At 46.1% G+C, this 24,391-nt stretch overlaps 1 protein-coding gene across 1 annotated transcript; it reads right to left on the bottom strand.

Moving 5' to 3' along the window:
- Positions 1 to 1,501: 1,501 nt before the first annotated feature.
- Positions 1,502 to 22,813, bottom strand: LOC116940486 (neuronal acetylcholine receptor subunit beta-4-like). Its single transcript, XM_032950378.2, has 7 exons — positions 22,425 to 22,813; positions 21,712 to 21,923; positions 18,888 to 19,033; positions 18,162 to 18,206; positions 13,585 to 13,694; positions 9,379 to 10,342; positions 1,502 to 3,973 (listed from the first exon to the last, which is right to left on the bottom strand). The coding sequence occupies exons 2-7, from the start codon at positions 21,785 to 21,787 to the stop codon at positions 3,833 to 3,835; spliced, it is 1,482 nt and encodes a 493-aa protein (XP_032806269.1). The 5' UTR covers positions 21,788 to 21,923; positions 22,425 to 22,813; the 3' UTR covers positions 1,502 to 3,832.
- Between the last annotated feature and the right edge of the window lie 1,578 nt (positions 22,814 to 24,391).

The following is a 24,391-nucleotide window of genomic DNA, read 5'->3' as shown; positions in this document are numbered from 1 at the left end:
AACACCCTAACGCGTCGGCACAGCCTCACCAATAATAAAGTGATTCTCCGAACCTTCCATCTCCGCTATTGCTAACGATCCGCTTATAGGGGAAATAGTACAATAGCACAATCATCGTTAAAAGGGGCTTAGGGCCTTTCCGTTAATCCCTGATTTGATTGAACAGCTCCACCACACAGGAGCAGCTAATCACTGCGGTGTAGCGTTATACGTGAACCCTGCTATTAGTGTTAGCGTGAATTTAAGATATTGTATTTTTTCTTCATCCAGAAGTATTTCAAGGACGGCCTTAGATTGGGATGTTTGTTCCATTCCTTTGCAAACAATGAGTGTTGTTTTGTTAATGACAGGGAGGGGGTCCCTTTCATCATTTGCACCAGGGCCACAGTGCCAGCCACGCTAAGCCACTACTTAAGGGGTAAAATTAAATTGCTCGGCAAATGGTGGCAATTTCAATCGGGGTTGTTCGTGTCGTCATCTTATTGAATGACACGGGGTCGTAGGTCGGGCAGCAGTTGTCACTGCGCCAGTCTCACACAATGTTTATTAATGGGATTTAACGATTTCGGGCCGTTCCCATGCCTGAATGACGCAACACATTGGGAGCCTTCATCCACGTGTTCATTTTGAGCCAGGCAGAAACAAAAAAAATCCACGTGGATTGCGAACAAACCACAAGTGTGCACCCAACGTCACTAAACAGCTGTGCGTTGATCCACCACGTGTACCTTAGACAGTTGAATTATAAATAATCGTAATGAGACCTCAGGTGATTAAATACAGGACACATCAAGCGATAACCAGACGCACGATTCTGCTCCGTCGTCGATGTTGCAGCTCAGAGCGTGTGTGCCACTTGCAATTTGCTGCAAAGCACAGCAACTCTGTCCACTGCTGGATGAAGGCCTCCTCCCTTCGCCTTTCAGTCAAGTTGGGGGTGGGGGGGGTGTTTGACCCAACCGTACCACGCTGGTCAGTGCAGCTTGGTGAAATGAGTGCCCAAGGACCTCTTCAGATAGCCCCTTGCTACGGACGTTAAAGCCGTGGCCCGGGTAATCGTGAACCACTGCCTCGCCGCTCCACGTAATAGTGCTTCTCCTGCATCTACCACGATGAATGATTTGAGCGATGAAGGACGGTGCGGTAGGAGTCGTACGTTTGTGTGCGACCAAGTTTGTTTCTGCGCGAGAAATGTCCATCACATCAGAACAATTGTGCAGCCCGGGAAAACCAGGACCGTGAACAGCGCCGATGTGCGATAGTCGCACATTGCTATGTCGATGCCAGGGGTTAATTACTTAAATGTTCAATCCACAGTTAATTGCGACCGCCTTAATTTGATAAATGGTGGTCGCCCATACGTATCCACAATGCGCATAACCTCAAGCATATAATCAGCAGATCTCCTACACGAATGAGTGAATATTGTGTGCGAGCGTAAAGGACAGCCTCACCACTAACTCGATCACCATCAACATCAAAGAGGCAATTTGCCATGAACTCGACTGTGCAATTCATTTATTGTAAAACGAGTTCTACCCAGACGAGAGTCAAACTCTCGGCTCTTCATTGCCTCGCTTGACGGAGTGTGAAAAGTAAAGGTGCAGTCCTGCAATTGCTTGCTCATGCCATTCCACAAAGATGGCTATTTGGCCTACTCTTCCACGATGACCAAACATTTTAAAGATGCATAAGTATCCCACACTTTACTTCACAACAGGTGAGCTGTGCGTTGAATGGCAGCACGCATTAAGTTGCGTGTGTTTTTAATCACGTGAACTCTCTTCTTCACTTACCCAACCGCGGTTATGTCATGCAAGTCATTTAATCCACACCCCCACCACCAGGTTAGGGTCCGAGTTCACTTTAACGGAGCTCACCGTGGGATATTACAGATAGAAGGGCAGAGTGCCGACACAATCCGGGCACCCCGTTACGTCTAACACACACCAACGCGATCGTGGTCAAATGACACGCTCACTCAAATCACACAAACTCATGCTCGGCCAGTTGGTGCATAGTTTGTCAGTCACTAGCCCATGTATCAACTGTATCAGATACGAGTCGCACGACGCTGGTACCACCCCGTGCATGCGAACACATTTTAAGGTCAAATCGACGCGGTGTTAGACAAGGTGATCCCCTGGAAAACTGGCTGTGGCTTACTGTTGTGCACCCGCTAGAACTCCTGCTTACAAACCTCGCTCACCCACCCTAAATTAGTTATGGGCACATTCAGTTCCATACCTTTCTGTGCAACCATCGCTACGTATCCACAGTTACCGCTCCCGTGTTCATCTCAGCGAAACACCCACAGCTCAGAACATGCACCCTAAAGCAGAGCTCACATGCCCGACCCCAATGCTATGGGTCACGCAAGGCTGTTAGTATAACCGCAACGCTATGGGTCACGCAAGGCTGTTAGTACAACCGCAACGCTATGGGTGACGCAAGGCTGTTAGTATAACCACAACGCTATGGGTCACGCAAGGCTGTTAGTATAACCACAACGCTATGGGTCACGCAAGGCTGTTAGCATAACCACAACGCTATGGGTCACGCAAGGCTGTTAGCATAACCACAACGCCATGGATCACGCAAGGCTGTTAGTATAACTGCAACGCCATGGGTCACGCAAGGCTGTTAGTATAACCACAACGCTATGGGTCACGCAAGGCTGTTCGCATAACCACGATATGGTCACGCAAGGCTGTTCGCATAACCACAACGATATGGGTCACGCAAGACTGGTAGTATAACCGCAATGCTACGTCGTGTAAGGCTGTTAGTATAACCGCGATGCTATGTCGTGCAAGGCTGTTAGTATAATCGCAATGCTATGTCGTGTAAGGCTGTTAGTATAACCATAACGCTATGGGTCGCACAAAACTGCAACGCCATGGGTCACGCAAGGCTGTTAGTATATCCGCAATGCTATGGGTCGCGCAAGGCGGGTGCCCAGTCTCCTTTTATGAAATTAATGCAGGTACCTGAGGATTCTGGGCCTTGGACTCCCGTACTTGGTCACCTCTGCTCCTCAGATTGGCTCCCCCACCAGGATCCTTGCATTCTCAAGGGGAACCCTATTAAGCTCCCCTTCTACCCATAGATACACCCTCAAAATGTATCATCGGTGTAAAGGTTTACTTATAGTCTCCCTGACTGGTCCTTTCTATAACGCAAACGCCTCTCTGCTGGCCGTTGTCCCTGGCTGGTCAAGTGATGTCCTGCTCGTCCGTAGTGCTGCCACGCTCCAGTTGCTGCACCTTCTATCCAAGTTATTCCTCCTTTATATATCTCTCTCATGGCTATTCACTGTTCCCAGCCCATTGACTGACTAGACCCATCACCTGTGAGGTTCAATCACCCACACCGGTGAAGACTACGATTGGCTCCCTGAATGCAGAACCGATCAGACCCGATCAATGTATCCGGTCACTGCATGGCCAATCAACTTACTATTTGAAAACTCGAATGCAAAAACTTATTTTTCCAATTCTTTAGCGCAAAGCCACTCAGTGATCGTCCCATTGCCGCATACGCATATTGTCTGCCGCAGCTGGGGGGCAGTGTTCATTAACCCCGTGATAGCACGTGGCTCGCTCATAATATTTGTGTGGTTTGCTTGAATTTTCATGTACTCTTATACAAAGCTCGGTCTAGAGAAATGCGTACTGTATATCCATATACATGACACGTATGAGTGGCGTTTTGGTATATTATAAGCAATTAAGTCATTTTCAAAGGTATGGGAGAGGACGGCTATTGGGGGGGGGGGGCGGCTGTTGTTTGCTGCTGTGGGAAGCTCCCCCCCTTCCCCCCATTGTAATAGCTAAGCGATGGTTGGCGTCGTGTAGTTCTGAAACAGCGGCTGCAGGAAGAGCCCCACGGTCCCCACCACGCACACCACCACGAATATCCACAGGAAGAGGCGGTCGATCACCATGGCCACGTACTTCCAGTCCTCGATCACCTGTGCAGAAGAATGAGGATAAAGAGAATAAGGTACCCGGCAATCGTGACGTTGGGCCAACGGTGGAATGTGGTGGGAAACGTTGAATCAACGTTGGCGCAACGTTACATGTTTAGTTGGAAGACGTATATTCTGTGGGTCAGCGTAGATGAAAGTAATTCCAATCAAAAGCGCTCACAGTTTCTACTTGCGTTATTGTTTTCCAAGCACATTCGTGTTCTGATACGTGAGAAGATGCAATCCCCTTGTCAATCCACTGCTGAATGAAGGTCTCCCCATATCATGTTGGTCATGCAGGTTGTTTGACCATACTTCACCATGCTGGTCAGTACGGGTTGGTGAGCAGGATGCCCAGGGCAGGTTCAGATATTACTCGCCACTGATGTTAGCCGTGGGCAGGAATCTAACTCAGGTGGCCAGCTTCATCGGGTGGTGCGCTGAACACTGATCCACTGTTCCACCCCTTTCTTGAGTAGATGGTGGTCCCATAATTGGCTTTATTGGTCGAATTAAACTTGACCTCGTGTTCAATTTCACAACCCTCTGATCAACCTGCAATGGTTTTTCTTCAAAGGCAATTATGATTAATTGGATAGAAAAATAAATCTCTGATCTGGAACCATCGACTAAGTTCAGCAGTCCTACCTGTTTTAATGCCATAATTTGAAAGTGGTCTCCCTTTGTAACAATGCTAAATACATCATTTGGGTCTTTCGGTAAAGTCATGTAGATAGAAAAAGAATAAAAAATCACGACGTTTCGATCGCAACACAAGCAATCGTCTTCAGGTGAAAAAATACAGCAGGCGGACTGCTAAGGCAGGAAGAAATATAGCGAGAGAGCTACTGCAGCCAGAGGTTATATAGGTTTTAACAGACTCCGAGACAAGAAGGCTCATCTGGTCGAGTCGCTCACTTCTCTGAAAAGATGCCACGACACCAAGGTAATACCGATCGCCTTTATTTTTGTTTTCATTCTGGCCACAAGTAGTGTGGTTAAAATGCAAACATAATTAGCCGAGGTATTCCTAGCTCTGCGATCTTACATTGACTTGCAAATTCCATCTCTAGCCCCGCTCAGTTACCCTTGGGTTGTGCCCTTCTCAAACATATATAACCTTTGGCTGCAGTAGCTCTCTCGCTATACTCTCCCTGCCTTAGCAGTCCGCCTGATGTATTTTTTTAACCTGAAGACGATTGCTTGTGCTGCAATAGAAACGTCGTGATTTTTTGTTTTATTATTTTTCTTCTATCTACGTGACTTTACCGAAGGACCCAAATAATATGAATTCCTGCAGTCACGAAAGCTTTAAGTCAAGATTTCATGCTAAATATGTAGATTTCGTGTTTGTTTAGCCTGTGAAACGTGCTATGTCGACAATATATTACAGGGTGCCATAGTTTTACTCCGAGCATTAGGTTGGATTTTTACCATGAATCTTATGGAATCCTGAAGACACAAAAATCCCAATATATAATAAAAGATTTAATCTGCCAATCCTTCAATGGATAAATAGCATACCTACACACACTCTCCTGAAGCACTCCCGTGGCGAGCAGACCTACACTGGCATTTAGCTCATGAACATATTGGCATGAGCATGAACAAAATAGAATGGAGGAAGCTGGGAATGTATGATGGGCACAACGTGGCTTCTCTTAAACGCCAATGGCTGAGTAATTACATCGGTTTGATAAAAAAAAGTACACCACGTGTGTATTTTTTATATTCGATCTGCGCTTAATTAAGCACAGATTAGATTTACAGCGGCGTCGCTACCATGCAATGTCTGTATAAATATTTTAAACCCGGTCGACCTTTTCAATTTCAACCCGTGTCATAAATTCATGGCGGAACGCACCGGCGGCACACGGAAGGGCGTATGGACCCGTCTCGTCTGCCACCCAGCCGTAGCCTGTGGTGGGTCCAGTGCACACAGTCTGTCTTTGCCTCACCGCTCACGAGAGCGTGGTGGCCATGACTGAGTTTTACTGTAATAGCGAGAAGAGCAAAAAAGATGCCGCAATTTTGGTGCCACCATTATCCTTTGCCACCAACATGGCCGCCTGTGGCCGCTACCAAACGGAAGTCGACTTGGTTGAGGGTGGTGACGTTTGGCCCGTCGTTCATAAACGGACATAACATTTGAACTATTTACTGTTTCATAAATTAAATATAGGTTTAACCAAAAGATATTTCATTCAAATCATGCAATGCTGATTCTATATAACTTAATTATAAGGATATTTCATGCAGGGAGAAATAGGTACTTGAAGTTTTTTTGTTGTTTTTTGAATGGCAGCTGTTAAGATATAATTAACAATCCAGATAGGTCGGCGGTGCATAATCGACATATTTCATTAAACTTTGCCTCCAAAAATACAAATTTCAAAACTCGCTGCATTCATGTCAATTATATCTCCTCAAACCCGCTGGCCTATTAACTTGAACGCCCTCTGTTGGCTGAAACAGGGTCATGAATATTCCCATAATACCCGGCACCATGATTATATATTTTCGTCGTGTGTCCCAAAAAAATATATATTTTTATAAATCGTGAATTTCTCCGTTACATTCAGTTACCCTTTTGACCCGAATCTCTTCACAGGTGACACGTGATTCTGCGATGCTCCTGCGTTGTTTCGTGGAGCACAAGCACAATCAACAATAAACTCAACACATTCAATAAATTTCGATTTAAAGCTTTCGTGACTGCAAGGATTCATCTTCTTTGGTTCTTTCGGTAAAGTCACGTAGAATGAAAATAAAATAATAAATTGATAAAATAACACAATAACGTCGTGAGAATTTTATTGTGTTATTTTATCAATTTATTATTTTATTCTCATTCTACGTGACTTTAAAGAATGAACCAAGAAGACATTCAATAAACACTGCGGCCATTTTTTGGACTCAAAACAATATATATTTTAAGGCCACAGTGTTATTGGCGAATGTGTTCAGTCCTCTTCATATGTAGATGGAGGGGTTCTGTTTGATCAAACATATAGGCGACCGCAACCGATGTTAAGGGATAAAAGGCAATGTACCATACATAGCGGAGTCTGCTCGTAATAATTAATCATGCTGAAACCAACATTTTCCAATGTGGACACTCGACAATAACAGCCCATGGGTTGTTCGGTTTCAGTCATGGGTTTGGCTCATCCTGAAGTTCAAAATGCAACAATCCTCATCATCTGTTAACCAAGTCACGGGGAGTAGGGTACGAGGATATGCATATGGACTCACTGGGGTCTCCGGGAATCTGCGAGTGGCGTGCAAACCCTGTGAACAGGCACCTCGATCTGTAATCAATCCTGACCCCTATTGTAATCCACCCCTCCCCCCCTGTAAATCCCCATGACCGCCCAGCCCCCGTCGTCCCCCTCTGTGCACGCACCCCCTTGTGAAGCCACGCACGTGTGCACAATCTTTGAGGAAAGATCAAGGCTTTGCTGGGGGATTTATTTGCAAATGTATTTTCGCCCACTCGCAGGGCATCTTCGACCCCAGCTATTGTTATACGCAAATCTCGCCTTTAATTAAAAACGAGAAGGGAAAACCATATCGTGGAGTGGGAAGAATGAATGTCTGCACGATGGGTGCGTGTACTTTTTCGTATGAGCTTCGACCCCGACGACCTGAGTTCGATTGCTGGCTAACGGCTTATATCTGTGGCGACAATTTGAATGGGTCCGGGGTCTTCCCTAAGTCGACTCAGCCTACGTAATTATGTGCACATATCAGCACTGGGGAGACAAAGGCGACCGGGCGTGGTGCTTGCCACAACACCTCGTGCCTGCCACAATAGGTGCTCGCTAACAGAACTTGGAGGCTGCACTGGGAATCTTTGACTATGACTGTTCTCTTGGCATCAGGGAAGTATTCCAAACAGGTGGTACTGCGATTCTCGCTCTGAGCAGGTTTGAGGAATTAACGTCACAAACAATGCACGCTTTGACAACTGCGCTAAACAACTTCGTAATGTTTCTTCTGGTGTGAAATGTATTTTAATGCAATCATTTACAGCCCCTTGTCAAATGACTGCTGGGTGAAAGCCTCCCTACGACGGGTTGGTGATGGGGGATTTGTTTGAGGGTTGGTGAAGGTGTAAATGGAGGGTTGTGGCCGATTCAGATTTCTCTCCCCATTGATGTTAGCCGTGGCCGAAAATCTAACTCAGCCGGTTTCACGGAAGGAGCGCGCTCACCACTGCACCACCACTCCACTGCCTGGTTGTGTGCCCTACACTTTTTTCTACACGCGTGTGACACGTATGCACATGTTTAGACCTGTAAAATGTTACCACTGTGTTACACCCGAGGCTCTCTTGTCCACACTGGAATCTCTAAGACGATTATTAATAAAAGGATGGCGACGGATGAGACAAAATAACGAATCAAAATGCGTTCGTGCAACTTAGTTTGGTGCAATTTGCCATGCGGTAGAACTGAACACCGTGACCAGGTTGGGCACACAAAGGGTTAAACGCGAGAGTGAACCCTCACGCGTGTTAATTACTACTTTATGCGGACCGGCAGAAATTCATTTGGAGCGCTTGACTAAACAATATGAAGGTTGCCAGGTTAAATACCGGTCAGATGTAGGGGGTTAACTCAGCCTATCATCACCTAAGGGTGTTTAAAATCGGCATCACTTAGCGGTAACTCCACGGTAGTTGCCTTATGGGTATACTTGCACCCCCCATCCCCCCCATTTGAATGTCTACCACTAGTTTAGGGCTGATAATAGTTTTCCCCCTTTTTTCTGGCAACAAAACAGGTGTTAAGATGTTAAAACACCAACCTGAAACCTTTTACAAGGAATCATGTCTGCATTAACCATAATACTTGTGGTCAGAATGCAAACAAAAAACATATTCTGATAATATAGGCGTTGTCTTTGAAACTGATTGCTCCATCTCCTATAGCAGCTTAGGGCTACTATAGGAGATGGGAGCCATGACCATTGTGAGTCTGCGAGTGTTAATAGAGCCCAATGCGAAATAGTAACGATGCTTTGATCGACTCGTGGTGATTTCGTGGTTTTTAAGCTCACAAATTGCTTGCGTAAGCATCGACGACGGTGTCGATTCACGCGTACAACATAATTGTATGTAGTGGGTGCACGTGACTCCTTACGAATGGCCAGAGGCCGCTGTCCAGGGTGCTGAAGTTGTGTTCAAAAGCCCGCCCCATTACCCGAACGGCGAGGAGCCCTCGTCCATTCGCGGACCCGAAACGTCGGGGAGAAGGTGGGCGTTGGGGCAGGGAGGGGCTACCCCCCTATTGTAACCTCAGCCCCCTACCCCATTCTATTCCTCCCCCCCCCATAAACAAGGTCACCCTGCTGCTGTACGTGTGCACGTGAGTAGACAGGGGTGTGTAGCGAGCGGCGCGTACGCTCTGGTCTTCGTCCTCGCTGCGGGTGTGGTCCGCGATGAACCTGACCCCGTCCACAGCTTCCTGCATCTCGGGCGTCCACTTGGACGACGTGCGGAACCTCAGCTCGGAAATGTTCCGGAAGGGGCCCGAGAGATCCTGCATTTTGAAGCCGTACTTGTTGGCGGACGCCAGGTTCACGAAGCACGCGTCCGCACCCTCGCCGTGCACCTTGCACGCGAACGAGGCGCCCAAATGTTTTCGTCTCATGCGGTCGCGTGCCGAGCTGTTCTTGGGCCGCTGCATGAACAAGAGCATGGGCAGTTTGTGCAGGAAGACCTTCTTGACCCAGTTCGGCATGGTGTGCGTGCTCGGAGATCGGTGGTGCACGTTCAGGACGCAGACGCTCGTCACGATGGAGAAGGTGACCAGCACCATGGTGAACATCAGGTATTTGCCGATGAGCGGGACGTCCAGGGACGTGGGCGGCACGATCTTGGAGATGAGCAGCAGGAACACGGTGAGAGCGAGCAGCACGGAGATGCACAGGGTCATCTTCTCGCCGCAGTCAGACGGCAGGTAGAAGACGAGGATGGCGAGCGAGGTGATGAGCACGCACGGGATGATGAGGTTGATGGTGTAGAAGAGAGGTTTCCTCTTGATGATGAAGTCGTAGGTGATGTCTACGTACGCGGGGTCAGAAGGGTCCTTGTTTTTGCGGCCGTACAAGGACACGATGTCCCACTCGCCGCTCGGAGTGAAGTCGTCCAACTTGGCCAAGTCGTGCTTGAGCACCAGGTCTATCTCGTTGTTGTCACAGACCAAAGGGCGAAATGTCATGGTGCAATTCTGCTGGTCAAACGGGAAGTGCTTGACGTTGATCTTGCAGGCACTTTTATAGACGGCAGGCGGCTTCCATGTGACGTTCCCATCCGAGGTCACTATGGCGTTGCTGTGTAAGGAAACCCTGTACCTGCCGTCAGCACTGGAACAGAGATGCACGCGAGCATGTAAGCCCCCCACCGAGGCGTAATCTTTCATATTACAGCACTGTGATTACCGCTGCATTGCTGCTCCGTTCCTGCTGTTAAGGTAGGCATGGAGGCGCTGACATTGCGACATAATGCTGTTCAGAAAGGTTAATGCCACCAGGCCAATCAGAATACTTGGCCTGACCACTATCGCTATCCCCTTTTCATTCCCTTTGCTGCGGAACAATCCATGAACACGCCCATTACACTCCCCCCCCCCCACCTCAGGCCCCCCACACTAACTTTTTTTTTCAGAAGAATCACTTGGCAATTCCATGAATGAACAAAAAAATCTACCTGAAGTAAACCCACCACCACGCATAACATAAGGGATCAAACCCGTCCAACAACGAGATGGAGCGATGAAATGAGCTCGCGTGCAGGAGCTAGTTGGTTTACTGTATCATGGGGTCGTGAGAAATAGCAACGGCTTCGGGGGCAAGGACAGGGAGACGCCTTCATGCAGCGGTGCATTTATTGTGACTTGTGATGATGATGATCCTAGGGGAAACCATCGCACATGTGTGAATCAGCAGACTAAACTAAACATTTTATTTTACGGCCAACTAAGCTACAGAGGGAAAAACTTATTTGATCCCCTGCTGATTATGTACGTTTGCCCACTGACAAAGAAATGATCAGTCTATAATTTTAATGGTAGGTTTATTTGAACAGTGAGAGACAGAATAACAACAAAAAAATCCAGAAAAACGCATGTCAAAAATGTTATAAATTGATTTGCATTTTAATGAGGGAAATAAGTATTTGACCCCCTCTCAATCAGAAAGATTTATGGCTCCCAGGTGTCTTTTATACAGGTAACGAGCTGAGATTAGGAGCACACTCTTAAAGGGAGTGCTCCGAATCTCAGCTTGTTACCTGTATAAAAGGCACTTGTCCACAGAAGCAATCAATCAATGAGATTCCAAACTCTCCACCATGGCCAAGACCAAAGAGCTCTCCAAGGATGTCAGGGACAAGATTGTAGACCTACACAAGGCTGGAATGGGCTACAAGACCATTGCCAAGCAGCTTGGTTGGAAGGTGACAACAGTTGGTGCGATTATTCGCAAATGGAAGAAACACAAAAGAACTATCAATCTCCCTCGGCCTGGGGCTCCATGCAAGATCTCACCTCGTGGAGTTGCAATGATCATGAGAACGGTGAGGAATCAGCCCAGAACTACACGGGAGGATATTGTCAATGATCTCAAGGCAGCTGGGACTATAGGCACAAAAAAAATTGGTAACACACTACGCCGTGAAGGACTGAAATCCTGCGGCGCCCGCAAGGTCCCCCTGCTCAAGAAAGCACATATACATGCCCGTCTGAAGTTTGCCAATAAACATCTGAATGATTCAGAGGACAACTGGGTGAAAGTGTTGTGGTCAGATGAGACCAAAATGGAGCTCTTTGGCATCAACTCAACTCGTCGTGTTTGGAGGAGGAGGAATGCTGCCTATGACCCCAAGAACAACATCCCCACCGTCAAACATGGAGGTCGAAACATTATGCTTTGGGGGTGTTTTTCTGCTAAGGGGATAGGACAACTTCACCGCATCAAAGGGACAATGGACGGGGCCATGTACCGTCAAATCTTGGGTGAGAACCTCCTTCCCTCAGCCAGGGCATTGAAAATGGGTCGTGGATGGGTATTCCAGAATGACAATGGCCAAAGGCAACAAAGGAGTGGCTCAAGAAGAAGCACATTAAGGTCCTGGAGTGGCCTAGCCAGTCTCCAGACCTTAATCCCATAGAAAATATGTAGAAGGAGCTGAAGGTTCGAGTTTCCAAACGTCAGCCTCGAAACCTTAATGACTTGGAGAAGATCTGCAAAGAGGAGTGGGACAAAATCCCCCCTGAGATGTGTGCAAACCTGGTGGCCAACTACAAGAAACGTCTGACCTCTGTGATTTCCAACAAGGGTTTTGACACCAAGTACTAAGTCATGTTTTGCAGAGGGGTCAAATACTTATTCCCCTCATTAAAATGCAAATCAATTCATAACATTTTTGACATGCGTTTTTCTGGACATTTTTGTTGTTATTCTGTCTCTCACTGTTCAAATAAACCTACCATTAAAATTATAGACTGATCATTTCTTCGTCAGTGGGCAAACGTACAAAATCAGCAGGGGATCAAATACTTTTTTCCCTCACTGTATATAGGTATTTTTCAGAAGCGAGCTGGCCACATACAATAGCTGAAGGAAGTGGCTCATCACATTGAAATGTATCGCCGCCAAATTCTCGAAACGTGTATATCTAAATGTGGAAGGAAAAACCGAGGTTCCGGAGAAAAATGCTCGCGAACGCGGGAGAAACGTGCAAACTCCCAAATCTACAGCAGCAGCAAGATATAGTAATAGGTTTTTACCCTTTTATCTGGCACCAAGACTGACACCTTTATACAAGGGATCATGTTTGCAATAACCACAACACAAGCAGTCAAAATGCAAACAAAAAGAGACAACTCTGATAATGATATGCACTGTCCTTGAAATTGATTGGTCCACACGTACAACTCAAAAACAGCGCACTATCAGAGTATTGAGAGCTCGGGTTAAGCATTTACATTATGAGACCTCCTTTGCCAGTAGCAAGATATAGTAATAGGTTTTTACCCTTTTATCTGGCACCAAAACTGACACATTTTGGCGTCATCTGGTCCAACACCAGTCGAGACTAGGCTCTAAGAAAAGCCGTCTCGGGTGTGGACCAATCAATTTCAAGGACAGTGCATATAATTATCAGAGTTGTCTCTTTTTGTTTGCATTTTGACTGCTTGTGTTGTGGTTATTGCAAACATGATCCCTTGTATAAAGGTGCCAGTTTTGGTGCCAGATAAAAGGGTACAAACCTATTACTATATCTTGCTACTGGCAAAGGAGGTCTCATAATGAAATATACAGGCATCGTTGTCAGGATCGAATCCACGACCTCCTGCACACCAGGCGAGGAAGTTAACATCTCACCACAGTGGCGCCCCAATCGTGTAACCTGCACCGCGCAGGCGAGGGAGGGAGTCGGGGAGGGAGGGAGGCAGAAAGTCTCATCCTATACGAACTCCAGTATACTTAGTAATGACCACATCGTACGTGTACTGCCGCTGGTACAGCCGTCAAGATGAAAAGAATCAACCACGGTCGCCGAGCGGTGCGTGACCTTGCGCGCCACAACCCGCGGCAATACTCACTTATTTTTAAGGCCGATAGTGGGCAGCCAGATCTCTTTGGAGGGCAGCCGCGTCTCGTCCAATCCTTCATAATTAGCTGGGGCCCACTTGAGCCGGTAGTCAATCCACTCCTGTAAACAGCAAGGACACTCTCAGATTGCATTCAAAGTGCACAACAACTTAAACAATTAAGGGGAGTTGCCCCCCAGAACAAAGATTCCCCGTATAGCCTTAACATACTGTTGGGGTAACTGCTGTTAGCGAGCACCTATGAAGGCCCACACGACACACAAAGGAGTGGTTGGCCAGCTCCACACTCGGCCGCCTTTGTCTCCCGAGTGGCGATTTTTATAGACCGCACCAGGTACGCATTTGAGGCTGAGTTGACCTAGGGGAGGCCCAGGACCGGTTGAGATAATCGTCACTGGTGTTGGGCGCGAGTGGGAATCAAACTCGGGTCACCAGGTTCGTGACGCAGCACGCTAACCACTACACTACCGCTCCCCCCCCCTTCCTCCTCGCAAGTGATTTGCCTGGTCAAAGGGGCAAGCATGCATGGACCGTCAGTCATCTCCTGGAAACTCCATTTTATTATGATGGGTACAAGTATATCCACAGGAATAACTGCTGTTGATTTTCTACAACGTGTTATTAGTTTTATCGACCACACAGGGATGGCTGGTTAAGTCGATCTTTGACCCTGGTCTCACCACTGCCAGCCAGATATCACATGCCTGTGTAACTCACCTGTGTAACTCACCAATACCTGTAGCTTTTTCCACCTCTCTCCATTTCTTTCGGAAACTCCTCCCATTAACTCTCTGACGCGTGTCCCCTATATCCTACCAGCTCGAATAATAAAATTACTTATCGCCACTAAGTCGTATCTATAACCGTAACACTGTAATGAAGACTGCAGCACATAACGTCGAAGCTTCCATTCACTTCCAATGGGGGGACACAAATCGAGTTTTTTTAATGTACCATGATAGAATTCAATTAACGTGTGCATTATTGATGAAGCAGTAATTTATCATTGTATATAGACCATAAACACGCCAGAGGCAGATAAAAGGCTTTGAGGACAGGGCATAAAACGTATGTACAGGCCATCAACTGTTACATTATTTTACAAGTCACCTTTACATAATGATTACACTGCATATATTGTTAATAGCATCATCAGATATCATTAATCCACTGCTGGATGAAGACCTCTCCAAGCCTCAGCCACATATCACGATCCTGTTGATGTAGTAATCCACCAAAGCAACTCTGGTGTCGTGCCGTTAACAATCTAATACCGGAATATCACACCAATTGTCAACGATCATGTCACCCTAAATGTGTCCAATCTCATCGGATAGAGCCTGGTTAGTACTCGGATGGAGTTTTGTGTTGGTTTGGGATGCGAGGTGGCCAGGAGATTGAAGTACAGAGTTGGAATCCATCTGTAAGGAGCTTTGTTGGATGCGTGGTGGGTTGCCTCTGCGTGCTCAGGATTCCTCCCACACGTCAAAAACTAATTTATGGAATTGTCCAAACATCCCAATGTCCTCATTCTAAAAACGGAGCCTTAATATTCAATGAGGCTTTCCTGGGTAAATTCAGGGCAGTGTTATTATTAAACAGTGGACTTAGAAGGTCGACTTAATTCCCCAAACCATCCCTTCAACCCCCCCACCCCCACCCGAGTTCTGTGAATGAGCACCACGTGCAGAGTTGCACTACTCAGTAGGAAGTCAGTTTTCAGTTTCAGTTCATTTTGGTATAGCCCTGTGAGCCATTCGGCTCTTGAATCGGGTGCAACCACAACAAACGAAAAAAAACAAAAACACGAACAAGAAAAACATCTTAAAGTGACTATGTGACTGTGCAAACAGAAAATCCATGGAAAAAAAAAACAGCAAAAATATTCCTGAAAAAAAGCACCGTACACCAATGCTGTGTGCAAAAAATCGCAGTGGGATGCAAGTCAAACAACAACAACCACAAAAACTTCGATTAAGGCCATCAGTCTAACTCCGTACTACAACAAAATAAACATGTCCAAACCAAAAAAGTTTTCCAAATCACCAAAAAATAAAGCCATAATTGCAAAGTAAAAGTGATCACAAGGACTGTGACCGAATTTTTACAATAAACTACGTAAATAGCATGTAACACCAAATCCTAGAGCCATAGCTGGCTGCATGAGTTAGTCCACAACAACAGAAGCATCGGTCGGAGTATCAAATTTTTCAATGCACCTTTAAGATCAGCACGCTAAATCAAAATTCAGATAATACTTTGCAGCGTCATCCGGAGCGAAACATTTTATTTTACGCCAATGAATAGCAGTGGCAGCTAGGGGTGTACAACTCCTTTAGAGCAGTTTTGAGAGAAGATCTCATTGGTAGCGATTCAAGTTGCAGTTTATTGGAAATAGCATTCCAGACTCTGGGGGCATCAATAGCAAAGGCCCTTCCTCCAGTTTTTCTACGGCAATAGGGAATGTGAAGCTGGTAAATGAGCGAAGACCTGAGGTCAAATTTGTTCTTTGAAACAGAGAGGAGATCCAGCAGGTAGTCTGCGGATTTTTTTGTAAGTACATCGTGAATAAATAAGATGTGGTGCACAAGCCGTCAAACATTAAGAAGATGTTAAGTTTGACCCAATGTAGAGATCACAGTGGTGAGTCCTATGTGCGCAGTTCAATGTAAATCTTAAGGCCGAGTGATAGATGGAATCAAGCTTCTTCAGTACAGTACTTGGGGCTGATTTATACACGATGTTACAGTAGTCGAGTAGAGGCAGTATGGTAGCTTTTTATCAATTCCAAACGGAACATTGGGGGGAAGCAGTGCTTGTGTCGATACAGAAAACCAATTTTTATTTTTGCCTTTTTACCAATATAATCAATGTGATCTTCAAGATTCAGTTTTGAATCCAGGATGACCCCAAGATACTTATAGATCTTGACTTGCTCTATTTGACAAAAGTCAACAGTCATAAAGTGGAATTAACTTGACCCAGCCACGAGAATGTAGAATTGACTTGCAAAAGTTACTAAGGTACTGACACATGAACACACACTGTTATGTGATGAAACAACCCTTAAAATAATAACACAATAATGCGAAAATACATTCATTGTAATTTGGCAAACGACCCAAAGCACTTTCATGATATAAAGACTTTAGGGGCAGTCGTCGAGTTACCAACACCTGACTTATGAACGCCCGTACTTACGAACCAGTTTCCATAAAAAAAAATAGATCGACTTAAAATGCGAACTCGCAATTGCAAACTGAACCACGGAACTATTTTGTTCAGAGGAGCGATCCTCTGTAAAATGTAATAAGTCGGCCTCGCGCTGGGAGTGGTTGTGCATGTGTGTACACGCGTGGACATGTGTGTGTGTGTAAAAGTGTGTGGGTAGCAATAGTATAGCGTTTAACGTGCTGCGCTACGAACCCGGTTACCCAAGTGTGATTCCCGTTCACGGCCAACACCAGTAACGATTACCTGAACCAGCCCTAGGCCTCCCCTAGGTCGACTCAGCCTCAAATGTGTACCTAGTGCAGTGTGTAACATTGCCACTCGGGAGACAAAGGCGGCCGTGCGTGGTGCTGGCCAGCCATCCCCTCGTGTACAATGCCGGCCTTCATAGGTGCTCGCTAACAACAGTTGTCCCAAAAGTCTGTTAAGGACACACGGGGAATCTCTGTCGTTGGTTTTAAACAATGTAGGAGCCAGAGTACATCCCTGTCGCACCCCAAGGTGAACAGGTAAACAGGGAATGGCTCTGGCTCTGGGCCACATAGCTTTACTCATGAAGGCCCTTAATGATTGTGAGCAGAGTCAGGGACTCCGAAAGCACGTAGAACAGCCCGGAGCCCTGGCCTGTTGATGGTATCATGGGCATTCACCAGGTCAATAAAGCAATAATGTAGGTCTTGTTGGAATTCCCCACACCTCTGGTGTAACAGACGAACATAGAATATGGCATCCGTGCAGGACCGCCCTGGTCTGAAACCACATTGGGGCTCAGCAAGCCTCTCCTCAGCGTGCCTGGCAAGGCGATGTTGAATAATCCTTGCCAGGACCTTTCCAGGCACACTGAAGAGAGATGCCCCTGTAGTTGTTACAATCTGTGCGGTCCCCCCTATCTTAAAGATGGGGGACCACGAGTGCATCCTTCCAATCTTGCAGAACCCGTCCTGTGGTCCAGACATTTGTGATTATGTCATGTCGGGCAGTCTGCACACAGACGCCACTCTCCCTCAGCATTTCACTTGGGAGATCATCTCTGCCTGGTCTCAGACTCCGGATCGCCCATCCTACTTCTGCGACAGACGGAACCTCAGCCATTTATTTGCTATACAGTAATTATAACATGCAAATGTTAAACATATTTATTATTTATGACTTTAGCAATGCCTCCCTTTTTCGTTGATTCGTAATACATGTCATAAACACAGAATGTGTTCCGACTTATGAACCATTCGACTTACGAACGGGTCTCGGGAACGACTGATGTTCATACGCCGAGGACTGCCCGTACTGGTAGGTGTTCGCAGCGACTGTGTTCATGTATTTACGAGCTTCGATCTTACCTGGGTGAGCCACGCGTTGGTCGTCATGATCTGCTCCCTTATATCCTTAATGTTGCGAAACAAAATCACAATTGATGACGCGCGCCATGCAACGCGGTATGTTCATCTATAGACTGTTAAAGTCACCTGTCAACCGGTCACATACTCTCACCAAACAAATGCAAGTGCTTTTTCTGTACTTGTAATATTTACGTTAATTTAATGATATATTTTGTGTGTGGGAGGCGGAAGGTGTAGGAGTTGTTGCTCTGGAGGGTGAATGTAGGTGAGACAGGAATACTTATTGGAGGAACAGAACCGTGACATTTTACTGGCAGGGAACTCCTATCCTAAAGTAAATCACACCCCGCAGATACACTGTAATACCACAATGCGAATTTCGTTCACCACCAAGTTAAATTCCATATCATAAACAAATAAATACAACATTAACACGTGGGTTCGAAGTATGTTGGTTAAAAACCAGGTATCATTTATGAGCATCGCTTATGTTATTCGAAGACATGTAAGCATTCTCAGTGAATTAAAATATAACACGATCTATATAAACTTTGCAGACAGCACGTGTGTTTACTGAATCGAGCCAAAGCTTCTTTAGTGGAGATAACAGCGAATTGGACCACCCATGGGTTTCTCAATGAGATCATGGCCCACGAAAGAAGTAAAAACTACTATTAAAATATCTACTCGAATACAAACAGGGGGAGGGGGGCTGAGGACACTCACGACATTGACGATCTGGCACAGGGAGATGTGAAAGGCGATTGTAACCAGCTGCGAGTTATTGATGGCCGGGCGAATGTCTTTGTTGTATCTGTTTTTCTGGAGCAGATAGTCCAGGAGCCTTTTCTCTGCCTCTGACGCGCAAGTGCCTTCACAAATCACACGAATGATAAGGGCACATCCGTGAAGTCATATACAAACACACACAGACAATGACCTTATTTCCGTCCTTTCTGGCTTTACAAGACAACCAGAACCTACTGAGCCAAGCGGGCACGCCCGGCCGCCTTTGTCTCCCCAGTGCTGATGCTCATTGCTATATAAATATAAAGATGATAAAGATCCCCCGTTTAGCCTTAACAGACTGTAGGGGCAAAAGTGCTGTTAGCGAGCACCTATGAAGGCCGGAACGGTACACGAGGGGGTGGGTGGCCAGCACCATGCCCGACCGCCTTTGTCTCCCCAGTGGCAATGTTTTTATCCACCGCACCAGGTACTCATTTGAGGCTGAGTCGACCTAGGGAAGGCCCAGGACCGGTTCAGATAATCGTCACTGGGTGTTGGCCGTGAGCGGGAATCGAACCCGGGTCGCCAGGTTCATAGCGCAGCGCGCTAACCGCACGCATGATAATTAATTGATGTCAACGCACACAGCACATGAGCAGTTTGATTCTTGTTCACCGAGGTTCTCAGGGACGCGTCCAAAATCGTTCTCCCTTTCGCGCTTTTGCTGCCGGAGCGACTGAAATGTCTCTCTCGAACAGGTCCCGGATTCCTGATGATGGCGCAATTCATGATCCTTTCTCCCATCACTCAAATATCCATTTCACATACACAAGACAAAGACCCCCCCCCCCCGTCTAGTCTTCAACAGACTGTTGGGGCAAGTGCTGTTCGTGAGCACACGTGAAGACCGGGACGGCACACGAGGGGGCGGGTTGGTTGGCTAGCATCACACCAGGGCCGCCTTTGTCTCCCCAAATGCTGATGTTTACTACACACCGCACCGCGTGCTCATTTAAGGCCCAGCACCAGTTCAAATATTCGCCATCGATGTTGTTAGCTGTGAGCTGGAATCGATTTCTGGCCAAGGGGTTCGCAGTGCTGTGTGCTAACCACTCCAATACCGCTCCCCACTATTATGATACACTGACAAATGCGTGCGCATACACACACAGTATATTAAATCAGCTATTTCGTACATTGTGATGGAAAGAGCGTCCAGCTGCGGTTTATCATCAGGTGAAATGTGCAGGATCACCATATATTGCACGTGCAATGTAAAGGTCGTGGTTTATCAGTGATCCGGGATGCAGAATAAAAATATTTATAAATCCTGAATGAATCCGATAAAGCTCTTTTTCACAGATGTCCAGCTGGGGCGGGTCAGAACGTTACAACAAAACAAACAATTCAAAAGCAGGATAGGAGTACAAAGTATAGTAAAGATAAATAACTTAAAATATACACATACAATTGAACTGTATATTTTTGTTATCTTACCAGGTGAAGCCCACTGAGGTTTTAACTTATTTTTCAGAAACCACTTGGCCACAAATGATAGCTCAACAAATTGGTTTATGTGGAAATTAAGAGCAGCAAAATAATCTAGATGATCTCAATGCATGTTTATAAATGTGGAGGGAAAAACTGGAGGATCCTGAGAAAATGCAAACTTCCAATATGCAGGCGTCATGATCGGGGTCAAACCCCCGACCTCCTGCATACCAGGCGAGTAAGATTAGATCCCACCACCGTAGTGCCCCTTAAAATAATAAATAATATGTTCAGACTATTCTTGGTTCTTTCGGTAAAGTCACGTAGAAGGGAAACACTAAAATAATAAAAATATTGCTTAATATTTGTATTATTACAAATTATTATTATTAAAAATATAAAACAATATTTTTATTATTTTATTGTTTCCCTTCTATGTGACTTTACCGAAAGAACCAAGAATATGAATCCCTGCCGTCACGAAAGCTTTAAATCAAAAAATGTTCAGACTAGCTTGGGAAAGGCAGTAAAATAGAAAAAAATCAGTCCCAGACCACACTAAGATCACACACAGTCTCTCAATAAAATTGTACATTAAAATTTAACTATCGATACATTGTTAAGAATCATATTTACAAATCACAGTGGCAAAAGGTTCATGTTAAGGGAGAAAACAAGGTTGTTCAAAAAGGTTGGTGCTGCAATGGCAAAGGCTTTGTCACCTATTCCAATTATTTTTCTTGGGATAGTGAAAACTCACATTATTTGGACGTCTTAGGTTTTTTTGGGGTTTGACAATGGGGTTAATGAATTAGCTAAGTATAGCGCAGACTCGCAAATGAAAATGTAATGGATGAACAGGACCCAATGTAGATTTCTTCTTGCAACAAGTGATGCGTCTAGCTACTTGCGTGGTGTGTGGAGTACGTAAACGTATTCACACATCCAGACCGATTGAATGAGGCAGCAGCTGTGAGCAGTACCACGGCCACCACATGAGCCGGTTTGTTCTGGGGCATATTACGCAATATTTGGGGCGCAATTAGTGAAATTCAGCCACGTTCGCGTGCTGGGTTCGCATAACGTGGCCCCTTACCTAGATGTGTCCATTTCTCTCACTAACAACCTCACACCCAGAAGCGGCACGCGACGGCACACTCTGGGTTAAGACACGGGACGCGCACAAACACTCTGGCTTGGACAAGCAACGCTCATTAAACAAATGAAGAATAATACAATAAACACGAAACCTAACACACGCAGCATACTCAGACATGGACGCACGTAGCCCGGACGTTAATGGAATTGGTTTATTAACAAGCAGACTTACGTTTGAGGGCGAACAAAAAAAGTACATGGACGAGGAGTAGCAGCACACACGGCCTTCTCCGTAAACTATCCATCATAACGTGATCTCGCCAATGTTCAATTCAGACCCGCGCCACTCGGCGGATACACGCGTGGTGTTCCTCAGCACACATTCGAGTTTCGAGCGTGGGATGTGCCTGTGGCATCAACCCCGTCATCCTCCGAGTGCAAGTCCTGGAGAGGAAAGAGAGAATGAGAGAGAAAGAGAAGACGGAAAGAGGAAAACAACAACAGCCGGTCCGGCAGGTGTCACTGGGAATACGTTCACCTGCCACATTGCTGCTGTTTCTTGTTCGGTGCTGGATAGAAACCTCGTGGAGTCCTCTAGGAACTCGACGCCGGTTGAATGCATATCGGGCACGACCAAAAAGCCGAGAAACGCACGCGTGCCGCTCCGCTGAGAGCTCTGGGAGAGATATCAGTGTAACCAGCACGGCGGCCGTGTACCAGCTCTTATGAGTAGACTACACGAGAGATACCACGAACACACCACAACAGGAAAATAACCCACCCCCACCCCCTCCCATGCACCCCATGCACGCGACCAACATTCACTCGGCACGTCCTAAATTCGCGGGCGCAATGCGCAGTGAGGCTCTATCAGAAATCAATTTGAGCTTGGAATTAGAAAGAATGCGGAGGGTACACGGATTGAAGTTCACGCGCGACACCCACCTCAACACAGGTAGTGGAGTGGAGAGAGAAGAGAACGAGGAGGGGAGAGGGAGGAGAGAGGAAGCGAGCTGTAAGTACGGAGCTGCCTTTCTGGCGCTGGGAGTCCATGGAGATTTCCTCTCCCTCTTTCTCCAGGGGAAATGGGCCGGAAGGATCAGAGCGCGACTGAGAGAGCAAACCACAATCATCATCAAAGCCATCAACATCATTGTCATAATCCTCATCGTTGCCATCGTCATCATCGCCATCAACATCATCACCACCATCTCTGTAGTCATGATTATCAATCATCGTCAGCATCATCATCATCATCATCGTAGTTCTGTCGAAGATGCAAGGCTGGGTGGTGGGGGGACTCTTCACATATTCTTCACCACCCCTGACCCTCACGCAAGAATAACTTTCACGCACTCACTAAAACCCATGGTGTGTGCTCACACATGTATGATGTCACGTGCGTGTGGTATGTCCCAGTACAGGGACTACTGGAAACAAACCAACATCGGCCAACGCTTGACCATTGTTGATATGTTGAGATACAGTTATACAAACAAAGACTAAGGTCCCTCAGTTTAACACGTAGGCTTCCGAGACAAATATTATCCATAATAAAGGTTTTTTGGGGTTAGATCGCATATGTCGTTAACCCACCACCACCCGACACAACCAATTAATAAGGTTTGTCACGTAAACAAAACGTGCCAATTCGTTAATACTTCAGCACACCCCTTCCCCCTCCCTGTACGCACGCGAACTTTTTACACCCCCCCCCCCACCCCAGCTGCGTACGTACAGCCTGACGCACCCCCCCCCCCTCCCGAATCCTATAGAACGGACGATATTTAATCCACGCAGAAACGATCAAGGATGAATAATATTAACGTGTTTAAGCAAACAGATAATCCACCGCCGGACTATCTAATTCATTTGGAGGCCAATGTAGACAAATTATTATCGAGGCTTCACCCCCCCCCCCATTTCCTTTGCGTACATTGTCAGTAGACCCCCCCCCATACGCAAGCGAACGCATTTGGGTTAACCCCCTCCCCCCTCCATGGGTACGTTCTAAATGGATGGCCCCTACTAAAGATGAAGGCTTGATGAAGCTTTCCCCACACCGTCGTCATCCCTCTCCGTCCTGTGATGCCACAATCCATCTCACTCATGCACGCGAGCAGAGCTCAACAAGCTTGCTTGATCCGTGCGTGTGAGAAGACACACAGACGGACACGGAGACACGTTTGCTCGCACACAGAAACGCGCGATCCCCATCCAATCCAACGCCTACGACGCAAACTTCACTAAATACTGAACACCGCCCAGAGGATGAACGTTGTGCATTTGGAAGAAACAATGCATGCAATTTCACATGCTGATTTGTGATATATATAAAACAACCCCCCCCCCACAATTGTTAATACATAAATACAACTGCAGGAGATGTATTTTGTTCGCATCCTGACACGTGAAAAGTGTATATAGTGCATGATACACAAATGTCGTCCCCACATTTTCTTTTTAACTTTTGTAACCTTTTGCAGGATATTGTTTCAGTCCAACTGGCCATTTTAGGAGTTTATTATGGAATCGTGAAAACACTTTCCTCCTCTTACGTTTGATACGAACAAGAGTCTGTAATTTAATTCAATGGCTCTGAGTTAAAAAATCATATGGTTTATACTTTACCTCAAGATTATGAAGTTATTATGCCAAATCAAACTACGTATTTAAACATGCAATCTGATAAATTAATGTTCAAATGTAATGATATATATATCAGTGACATTCCTTACCACATTAACCAATGAATCAGAAATGCCAGTAACTATTGAACTACACATGGATTCAATTAGTTTTATGTACTGTACTGAATTCCCATTACTTATTAATATCTTGAAGAAACACTCAACACACTTTACACATTAAATCATTGCCATCACTATTCATGAACTGATCCATACGCAGTG

The sequence above is a fragment of the Petromyzon marinus genome, chromosome 1, assembly GCF_048934315.1.
Source record: "Petromyzon marinus isolate PM22_M1 ecotype Great Lakes invasive population chromosome 1, UKy_Petmar_22M1.pri1.0, whole genome shotgun sequence".
NCBI classification, from domain to species: domain Eukaryota; kingdom Metazoa; phylum Chordata; class Hyperoartia; order Petromyzontiformes; family Petromyzontidae; genus Petromyzon; species Petromyzon marinus.
The sequence above is the reverse complement of the archived record's forward strand: the minus strand, read 5'-3'. Positions and strand labels throughout refer to the sequence as shown.

Coding starts and splice junctions, on each gene's coding strand:
- LOC116940486 (XM_032950378.2), bottom strand. CDS start 21,787: ATGATGGATAGTTTACGGAGAAGGCCGTGTGTGCTGCTACTCCTCGTC. Junction 18,207..18,887: donor TGTGCCAGATCGTCAATGTC/GTGAGTGTCCTC, acceptor CGCAACATTAAG/GATATAAGGGAGCAGATCAT. Junction 10,343..13,584: donor ACTATCGGCCTTAAAAATAA/GTGAGTATTGCC, acceptor TCTCTGTTCCAG/TGCTGACGGCAGGTACAGGG.